The 10,494-nt window shown below is 39.6% G+C and overlaps 1 protein-coding gene across 2 annotated transcripts; it reads right to left on the reverse strand.

The window, feature by feature from the left end:
• Window positions 1–1,145: 1,145 nt before the first annotated feature.
• LOC115745440 (probable serine/threonine-protein kinase PBL11) lies at window positions 1,146–4,181 on the reverse strand. Of its 2 annotated transcripts, XM_030680981.2 has the most exons (7): window positions 3,447–4,181; window positions 2,926–3,183; window positions 2,670–2,842; window positions 2,446–2,525; window positions 2,165–2,312; window positions 1,406–1,743; window positions 1,146–1,344 (listed from the first exon to the last, which is right to left on the reverse strand). In XM_030680981.2, the coding sequence occupies exons 1-7, from the start codon at window positions 4,147–4,149 to the stop codon at window positions 1,335–1,337; spliced, it is 1,710 nt and encodes a 569-aa protein (XP_030536841.1). In that variant the 5' UTR covers window positions 4,150–4,181; the 3' UTR covers window positions 1,146–1,334. The 2 variants fall into 2 exon arrangements, with proteins under 2 accessions (XP_030536841.1, XP_030536839.1); XM_030680979.2 differs by having other exon boundaries at window positions 1,146–1,743.
• Between the last annotated feature and the right edge of the window lie 6,313 nt (window positions 4,182–10,494).

Consider the following 10,494-nt stretch of genomic DNA (forward strand, 5'->3'; position numbering starts at 1 on the left):
GTAGCATCTACACAAGAGAATTATAAAAAAAAAAAGCCCTAAATCTATTTCGCTTGTGCCAATTCAATCTCAAAACTCTTAATGGTGTCAATTGAGTCACACACGTTTTCACACTTTCCCAATCGAGTTCATTTAGGCAATTTTGTCTAGAGGCTTCTAACGTGGATATTGCCCGTCATACTTGACACTTTTTTTTTAATTTTTAATTTTTTTCTTTACTCTTTTTTTTTTTAACTTAGGGGTAGCGAGAGTTGTCCGCAGATCCTCACCTGCCCTAGGCGAGGCCATCGCAGGCCCTCGCTCAAGTCTGAGCAAGGTGGGCACCATGGCCCTCGTCCATGGCCGACGAGGGCAACGACGCCCGAGTCCAATGCCTTGAGGGCATTCCTACCCTAAGTTCAAATACCAAACTGTTATTAAAAATATTCATGACAATGCCCGTCGTGCCATGTAAGACGACTAGAATTCACATCAGCAATTTCCGACCAAAATTGATCGGATGGACTTAATTGACATAACGTGAAAGGCTTAAGACTCAATGGCACCATTAAAAAGCTTAGGACTGAATTGACATAAATGCAATAGATTTAAGATGTTTTTAGTAATTTTCGGCCATCTACACAGACAATATAGATAACACGATTCGCTCATCATTCTAATATGTTGCGCAAAACATTTATCCATTCTAAATGGTAGCACCACATAACATAATTATACTTTCCTAGTCACACGAAATACGTCATTCATCTAACGACTTTGAAATGTTTTTGTGTGCAATATCAATTTTCTATCTTGAACATGTAAATCTATTTAATATTAAGAAACCAAGCTCTTAGCTAATCGAAAGAGAGGTTCATGTTTTGATGATCTCCTAAACTAAGTCACTATTTGAGAATATTAGGATACATAGAGAGGTTTTCCCATTAAGTGTTATCTTTTCAACTAAGTTATATGGGCTTGGTCCATCTCTTTTGTTAGCATATTTAGATGGACACTGGACCGACCCATTTCGCAAAAAGCTGCCCATCTTACAAAGAGTTGCCTGCCTTTCAATGAGATATGAACATCCATGGATGAAAGGGACTGGAAATCCCATCACTGAAACCATTCAAAGTTTAAGAAACTTGAGGGTACTGTTCGCAAAATTAGAGGACAACTCAAATGCTCTGATTGCGAATGAGAGTCTGTTTGACACTTTCCTCGCGGAAAAGAGGGAAACGATTGCCATATATACACGAGTAATTGATCGCCAAACTCGGCTGCTATAGCTATCTAAAGTTTCTAACAGCAGCTTTTCTCTGTTCCGTTCTTGGAGCAGGAGTTGCTTCGAATAATCAAAGAAGAAAATCCTGAAGGAAACTGTCGGGTTTCTTTTGTTCTCAAGCCTCAACAACAGAAGAGGTGATCGTCATCTTCAATGTCGGGAACTCCTAGCATTGCCAGGGCTAGGTGCCCGTCCATGTCGGTCTTTGATTGTTGTAGTTGATGACTGTAGAAGTCGATGATGCATCCGTTTCCCACAAAGGCAGAGCCCTTCCTACTTAATGAGGAAGGCTCCTCTTCGCCTCTTAGAATGGCCACGACGCGATCCATGGGCGGCCTCTGAGATTCTTCGCTATTTATGCACGCGTGTGCTGCTTGAATCAGCCTCAGAACTGGGCTAGAGCTTCTGAGAGCGTGTCCAAGCCGGGGATCAAGCAGTTCTTGGATGGCTCCTACTCCTTTCTGCAAAAGGGGTTTCGCCTGCAAAACCAGTAAAAGTCCGATCATTCAATGCTGAAACCAAGTTTGCCGCAGTGAAAGTCCAGTAACTTCAGGGCCAGCCACTCTGAAAGCACATGGATTTGATGCTTTGCAACATCATGAGATGCAAACTATTTGCTTCCTTTTGCAAAAGTAAATGAAATGAACTCTACAATCAAAAACCTCACAAAATCAGAAAAGTAATAGAGCTTATTATAAGCACTTCAATTACGACAGTTCCTTAGCTAGATTAAAGGTACTTCTAGACGTCTTACCTAGTTTAAAGGTACTTTAATCAATACAACATCTTCTAGGTTGACCTCTTTTCCGCACATAAGTTGCTTATGAGGAGTATGCAAATACACATTAACATTAGCAGTGAACAGCAGCAAAAAATTGAAGCTAATATGATGAAACCTACCCATAGGACCAAATTCTCCTCCCCTGCAGGCTTATTTGCTTCAATTGGTTTCCGGCCGGTTATTAGCTCCAACAAAACCACTCCGAAAGCGTAAACGTCGGTCTTATCGGACACTTTCCCGTGCTGGAAATATTCAGGTGCCAAATATCTGCACCAGGTTAGGTGTTAGAATTACATCAGTAGAAGAAACATCTTAAACATGCACCTGAACAACAGATAGCCCAATTCAATCCTATTTTGCTTTTTTTTTTTTTTTTTTGCCCTTCAACTTCAGCACATACCCAAATGTTCCTTTGACAGTTTTGCACAGGAAAGGGACTGATGGCCCAGAAGTCCATGTAGCTAACCCAAAATCACACAACTGCAAAAATGCAAGCAAAGTCCAAGGGGTAGGTACATCAGAATGACTCTTCTTGACCAGTATGACTCATTGTGAACTCAGGAGGAGGATTAAAAAAAAAAGCATAATGGAACAGAAAAATTGAAAAAAGATGGAATTTTTTACCTTGGGCTTTTTCTTGGAGGAGAGGAGAATGTTGGAGGGCTTGATGTCTCTGTGAACGACACATTTCTCAGTCCCATTGTGCAAATACATCATTGCCTCGGCAACACCGACAGCGACCTTGTACCTCGCCAACCATGGGAGCGTTGGGCAAACCTTACCTCCCTTTTTCCTATCTGCAAGTAAGGAAGACCAATTCTCAAGAAACCACCCCAGAATTGAAAAGTGATTCGATGACAAGCTCCGGACCACGACTCACTGTGCAAATGCTGCTCTAAGCTTCCGCCGGACACGTACTTGTACACCAAGAAAAGGCCCTCCTCCGGATCAATGCAGAAGCCTAGCAAAGGGACTATGTTCGGGTGGTGAAGCGAGCTTGCAATCATCAGCTCTCTGAAGAATGCCTTCGGGGACTCCTTGTCTTCTCTGTCCAAACGCTTTATGGCCACTGCTGTTCTCAAGTAGCCAACCCTTCCTCTGAATACACAGCTCAGTGCCCCTCTTCCCAGCACTCTGCCTGCAGAATAACGTGGCAAATGCTCTCACTCGAAGTCTCAAAATCAATACCAGAGACCAGAACACGAACTGGGTTAGCAGTTAACAGAACAAAGAGTGCCGTGAAAGCGAAAATAAGCTCGTTATTTGGCGAATTAATGCGATTTGTCTCCTGCCTTGCGGCTCCTGACAACTTGATTGGTCGGGTTTATTTACCTAAATGAGCTCCTTCATAAATTCAAAAATTAGAAGAAGAGAGAGAGAAGCCAACTGAACTGTATTCACCTTTCGAAAAATTGCGAGTTGCAGAGAGAATTTCACTGTAGACGAATCTGATCAAAGTATTGGCCACTGGGGCAATGTTCTTCTCCAACGACAAGACCCGTCGCCACTTGACCTCCTGGGCATCACACTCGTCCAATCCGTTGTCCAAATTCAGCATGAGAACCGTCGTGCCGACGGCGGAAGCGTTGACGCAGAATGGCTCGAGCTCAACCCGGGAGCAGAAGGTGAACCTGAAAGACGAGTGCACGGACTGCGGGTCGGCGTTCGCCAGCTCCGGGCCACGCCCACCGCCAGTCGACTCCGCAAGCAACCACGCCCTGTTGTTCTCCAAGTGGCCGCCTTTATCGCCGCTCTCGGCCTCGTCCCGGCTCTGCTTCTTCGGAGAAGGACGAAGACAGGACAAGCCAAAGTCCAGTACCATCTTTCTGAGAAGGGTTTTGATTTGTGACTCGTTTTGGTGGTCGGCGTGATGATGGGAAATTGGCGTTGGAGCATTTGATTCGTTGCGTGGCTTCTCAGTATCTGTGCAAGTTTCTTGGGATCCCCCCATTTTCCTCTCACTTTTCTTTTTTCCTGGAAAGGGGCTGATAATGCAGAAATCGAAGTGTCTTGAGCAGAGGAGGAAGATGAAGCAGAGAGTTGGGTGGGAATATTTTAAAGCGAGAGCTGCTTTGCTTTGCTTGAGGAAAGAGACAGAGAACATGGGAGAGAGGAAGAGAGCCAAATGCAACTGAGAGGGGGGTCTTCTTGAGAATAACCAGGTGAACATGAGGATGTGCCTGAAACATGCTGAAATAACAGACTAAAGAAATGTAATTAAACCCATAGAAAAAAAGTCTTATGCGTGACTTAGGGCAAACAGTGATCTAAATTCAGTTGACATTTGCAATCGTATAAGAGCCGTATCAAAAGGTATTATCGCACGAACAATTCATGAATTTTGATCTAATGTGCAATGTCGTTTTCGAACTTTTAGTTGGATTAACGAGATCCCCGAACTTTAAATTTGTTTAATATGGTCGCTGAACTTTTGATCTGTGTTTTATTCGTTCATGGACTATATGAAGATGTTCAATGTTGTCAATGAATTTTCATTAATAAAAGAATAATATTGAACATTTTTATATAATTCCAAGATTGAATCAAATATTACCAATAGTTTAGAGATCATATTGAACAAACTAAAAGTTTAAAGATGACATTTTGGCCAAACTTAAGTGACCCATGTGTCGTTTTCCCATATCAAAAACGAAGTTAGTGCTGGTGCCTTGTAAACACGTGTGCGGCATTCGAGCGTCGAAATTGGTAATTCAAATGGATTCGAGGCGCATGCCTTTAATTTAGATGATAACACTCTAATAAATGAAATTTAAATATCGATATTACCAACAACCATTTACAGAATCTAAACCTGAATGCGGATGGGATTAAAATTTGTAATCTTTCAATCAAAAGCATAATCCAAAAAAAAAAAAAAGAGGAAAATTTCAAATAAGGGCCCGAAGTGCTTTTGTTTTTTTAAATAAGGGCTTGAAGTGAACTTTATAACTCTTATTTTTTCAAAAAAGAACCTGAAGTGAATCTTATTTCAAATAAGAACCTGAATTATACATGAAGTCTAAAAAAAAAGAGCTTAGTCTCAAGGGCATTTTTGTCATTTCCCTTTATTCGATTTTTTCGTTTTTATTTTTATTTTCCTTTTTCTATTAAAAAAAAAAAAACACACACACACACACACACAAAGGTGAGAGGGCTACCGAGGTCACCGATGCTTGGGCGAGGGCCAGAATCAAGCAACCACGGCCCTAGTCAAGGCGAGGGCCAATGTCTTGGGTGAGGGCACAACCCTCCGCCGCTCCGCTCCACGGGGTCGTTGGCCTTTGCTGACCCCCCATCAACGATGGGGCGGCAACCACAGGCGAGCCTATATGTCTATTTTTTTTTTTTTTTTCCTTTTTTTAAAGAATATAAAAATGAAAAAAAAATCAAAAGGGGAAATGACGAAGCTGCCCTTCGGGCCAAATCCTTTTTTAAGATTTCATGGCCACTTCAAGCCCTTATTTGAAATAAAATTCACTTCGAACTCTTATTTAAAAAAATAAAAGCGCTTCGGGTTCTTATTCAAAATTTTTCCAAAAAAAAATTTTGTGGAACATAGTACACTTCAATAAATAATGGTAAAGTAAAAAAAAAAGCATAATAGGGAGGGAGAAGGTGCATGTAAACGTCCTCCAAATTTGACCCAAAAAAAAAAAAAAAAATTCCTCCAAAAGCAAGAACGTGAACAATGGAGCAGGTTTATTGTGGGCTCGGCTCGCGCAAGTGGAAGGAACCAATTTTTTTAAAAGGTCAGAGAGGGGGATGAGTTGTGAGGTCAGAGTGGGGCCCGCCGAGAAAGCCGAGATTCCGTCTGCCATGGCCGAAGCGTGCAAGCTCAGGTCACCAGAACTGGAGAGAAACAAATCCTCCGAACAATCGTCCAAAAAATTTTATTGACATATTCACTTTTAAACCTTTTAATTTTAATAATTGAATCCCCAATGTGTTAATAATTTATCAATTTAGTCTATTGAATTAACATTAGCCGGAAACCGATGATGTGGATACCCAACGTGCGGTACATCCAACATTGACGTGGACAATCTTTTTACAAGTTTCTTTCATATCATCTCTTTTTTTTTCCAATCAAGCCAGTTATAAAACGAGGGTCGCTGGCCCTTCCAGACTTGATAGGAAAAAGAAAGAAAAATAAAACAAAATATATTTAAAAAAATTAAAAGAAATTCATGTTAGCGTCGATCGTCCTACGTAATACTACCGTCATTCGAGTCGGCGATTTACGATTAAAATTGGTTGGATAGCTCAACCGGCAAAGTGTCAAAAGAATTAGGACTCAATTGACAAAATTGAAAGATTTGAAATTGGATTGGTCAGAGTGCAATAAATTTTGAATTTTTTAGACAATTTTTCCGCCTGATAACCTTCATAGCAGAGTTTTATCCGACATATGTAGACGAAACATATTGAACTTTCCATCACCCAGCTCGAACTGAAGGCGAGCGAAGATCTGCGTGCATACGCCGTACGCTTGTCTATCGAGATGTGTTCGTTAAGCAATGAAGTTCGAAAGACCGCGAACGATCTCGTGCTAGGACCATATAGATACTCTCATGGAAACTCTTGCTTTTTTTCCCTAAATCGCATCGCGAAGACGATTCCATCGCTCTACGACTAGACGAACGAGCTCATCGCGATCGGAAGAAGTGCGGTCCGATCCTCATCGACGTCTACCAATTTTCTCAAGCAGTGTCTTTTTCGGAGAAACTCTCGGTCGTTTTCACTAATGTTGAGAATCGTCAAGCGGGCCTTGCGCACGTGTGGTTGGTGTCGGGATGGAGACGTCGTTGCATTTTCGGGTTTATATGCTCGATCCCTTTCTGCTTGTACCGTTCAATTCGCTCGGCAATTTGGTGGGGGGTCCTGAGGACAGTTTAGGATCAAAGCAAGTCCTGTCGGATCTTTTCACTTTTACCATATGATCAAACACCAACATCATAGCATGTATCTATTCATTACATTGGTGATTGATGCGAACATTGCTCTGTCATTAGCAGTGTACTTCATGGCGATATTGATGAGAGTCTGCTTAATTAATGAGCCCCTTCGGTTTGGTTAGCACCGTGTATGGATGAAAAAAAAGGCCATGAGATGTAGACCGTCCATGCAAGGGGGACAAATGGTGCCTAAACTTTGGTATAATGCGTAACATCGTCCCTAGAGTTTTTAATTTGTTCAATACAGCAACTAAGCTATTGGTAAATATTTGATTTAGTCTCTAGATTATATGAAGAATGTCTAATATCGTACTTCCATTCTATTAATTCAAGGTGATAAAATTTGCTGATGTGGCTTCCAATTCGTTAAATTTGAACCATTGGCTACCAAAAAAAAAGTTACTCGTCGATTATTCAAGTAAGATATCCATATTCAATCAGAATATAATGATCCACGTTGTCAAATAACCTTGGACATGTTAACACCCTAGTTTGTTTTTTTCTTTTGCCCTTTTCTAAAGTAATGATGGCAAAAGGATGGCAATTAAACATTAAAATAGTCATAAGACTCTACGATCTGTTTGGACCATGCGGCATAAGTTCGATACCTTCACCCGAGAAATTGTCGAGAAGAAATCCAAGTTCGAGCCCGTCGATATATTCAGTTGAAGCCATATTTACTTAAAAGCTCAAATCAATAAGTTATGAGCTGACTAGGATATGTTAACGGTTCTAAATCTCATAAATTCTGCGATGTACGACTACATTTACTCAAAAGATTAGACTGATAAGTTATTAGCCAATAGGATATGTCAACAGCTCTAAATCCCACAAATTCTGCAATGCGCGACTTTTTTAACGCAACTCATACATGCATTTCGACACTTCCCACGTTGGCCTTGCACGGGTGATTGGTGTTGAGATACAGACAGCGTTGCATTTTTTCTGGCTTATACGCCCGATCATCTTCTGTTCCCGTCAGTCGATTCGCTCGGACCCTATGGACAATTCAGGATCGAAGCAAGTCCAGTCAGATCTTCTTCTTTTTACCATGGGACCAAACACCAACACGGGTCCTTCCAAGTTCCTTAATAATTGATCCAAACAGTGCTCGCTCCATTGTTCATGGTGACATTGACGAGAGTTATTTTAATCGACAAGTCCCCTCGGTTTGATTAGCACCATCAATATATGAGAAAAAGCTAAGAGATGCCGATCCGTTTGGTCGGATTGAGTGCATTGGGTAGGTACTCAAAAGAAAAAAAAAAGCTCCGTACATAAATAAAGTAATATCAATCAAAGTAGATAGAAATATTTACTTGCAACAAGAATATAAACTTTTTTTTTTTTGGTTCTGGACGCAGAGTGCCTGATCATCCATTTATCCCTGATAGCTTCATCGATCTCTCGAAAATCCGAGAAGAAGATTGACATTATTCGTGTCTAGTGCAACGACTTATATCAATTGGATTTGGAGTCGATCGTTACGGTGGGGATGACGGTTGACCATCTTAGATTAGTTCAAAGACTTATATAAATGAGATTGAAAGTTTAAAGAAGGCATTACATGTCGATATATTAACCCTCCAGATTGGCGAACGGACAAACAAGAATCAACAAAGCCTGATTAAATTAATTTAGGCCCGGTTTACCAGCTGACATGACAGTTGCCATGCATGCTTTTTGCATTATTGCTAACGTGTCCCAACTTTTCGTCTCCCCCTCATCATTATCATCGAAAAAATTATTCCAAGTGTCGTGACATGATCTCTCCAGTTTCCATCGTAATCGATATTTACTGCCTCCTTCGCGGGTCTTTGCTTTATCGGTCGTCTCGTCTCTTGGCTTCGACGGAGGCACCGTACACCGCTCCATCCGGTCTTTCTTTTCTCTATAGAGATAGTATCATTGGTCAATCTGGGAAATCTTATTATGTCGTATGAAAAAAAAAAAAGAGAAAAAAAATTCAAAAAAAGTAAAAAACGAAAATGCCATTCGACCGGTGGGGTCTGATCCTTTTTCGAGACTTATATGGCCACTTCAAGTTTTTATTTGAAACATGATCCATTTCATTCCTTTATTTAAAAATAATAATAATATTTCAAGCTCTTATTTGAAATAATGTCCATTTCGGATCTTTATTTAAGAAAATGATGAAGTTTCAGGCTCTTATTTAAAATAATGTCCATTTTAGGCATTTATTGAAGAAAATGATGGCACTTCAAACCCTTATTCAAAACTTTCCCAAACTTTAACATCTTTTTTTTGCTCTTCCTATTGAATATTCTTTAATATTATAAATTTAAAATCTTTCTACATTGATATACTATGACTTAAAATTTTCGTAGTTATTTTGTTCAAAAGAGGAAGATTTAACGAGTTATTAATGTTAAGATTTAACAAGTTATTAATGTCAAAAAACATGTTACAATTTAAAGAAATGAACATTTTCACCTTCTACTAGTGATAATTACACTGTCTGATATTAGTATTCTTTGACTAACCCATCTTAATTTCACGGGATAAGTACACCGGAAGTGCCATAGCTTGAGTACGGTTCACTTGAGGTTATAACTATTTTTTTTTCCTTCACTTGATGCCACAACTTTTAAAAATCGATCACTTAAGTGCTATCGCCAATTTATTTGGTCGGAAATCTTACGTGGCCAACGAAAAATCTAACATGGTATTGCCGGAGTAGTTTTTTTTTTATTTTTTTTAATGTACACATGCATTTTTAAAAAAAAATTATTTATCTTGAAAATTTTCCTTTTCTTTTGGCTTTTTCTGCATGTTTTCACCCCATGAACGAGGCGGCCCTCGCCCCTAGGCAAGCCAGTCAGGACCTATGAGGGTCATCAACGACCCTCACTGGCCAAGGGGAAGAAGACCAAGAAAAAAAATAAAAGAAAAAGCTATTTTCAAAATTAAATGCAAAATAAAAAAATATTAAAATTAATACAAAAAATCCACTTGTCAATGAAAAATTAATAAAAAAGTCCACGTATGATGATTTGTCAGAAGTGGCACTCAAGTGAATGATTTTGCTCCGACGTGCCACTTAAGTGAGCGAAAAAAAATTTATGGCACTCAAGTGAACGCCATATAAAAGTTATGGCACTCCTAGTAAACTTATCCCTTAATTTCATCATGGAAATTTCATATTTTGAGCAAGTTCATTATGCCTTATATATTTAATATTAAATGACATCTTAAAAAATGCCATTCGTATTTGCCATGACAACTTCATATTTAGATTTGAAAAGGAAAATTCATTTTGTGTATCCTGTATTTATGGGAAAACTTTCCAGAAAGTCCTAAATCTATTATACGACGGTCAATTCAATCTCAAAATTGTCAATTGTGTCAATTTAGTCATAAAACTTTAAGTAGGGAAGCTCTAGGGTTTTGCTAACCAGTGTGACGTTGAGTTATATGTTCCCTAGTTCATGCGATTTCTCAAAGTAGTCCTTCCAATCAATTTAAACCGAAAA

The sequence above is a fragment of the Rhodamnia argentea genome, chromosome 8 (genome assembly GCF_020921035.1).
Source record: "Rhodamnia argentea isolate NSW1041297 chromosome 8, ASM2092103v1, whole genome shotgun sequence".
NCBI lineage: Eukaryota > Viridiplantae > Streptophyta > Magnoliopsida > Myrtales > Myrtaceae > Rhodamnia > Rhodamnia argentea.

Excerpts from the sequence above, each read along its gene's own strand:
- LOC115745440 (XM_030680979.2), bottom strand. The coding sequence starts at position 4,149 with ATGTTCTCTGTCTCTTTCCTCAAGCAAAGCAAAGCAGCTCTCGCTTTA. Across the intron at positions 2,526-2,669 it reads CCTCCAAGAAAAAGCCCAAG|TTGTGTGATTTTGGGTTAGC; the intron begins GTAAAAAATTCC and ends GCATTTTTGCAG. Across the intron at positions 2,313-2,445 it reads ACTGTCAAAGGAACATTTGG|ATATTTGGCACCTGAATATT; the intron begins GTATGTGCTGAA and ends AACCTGGTGCAG.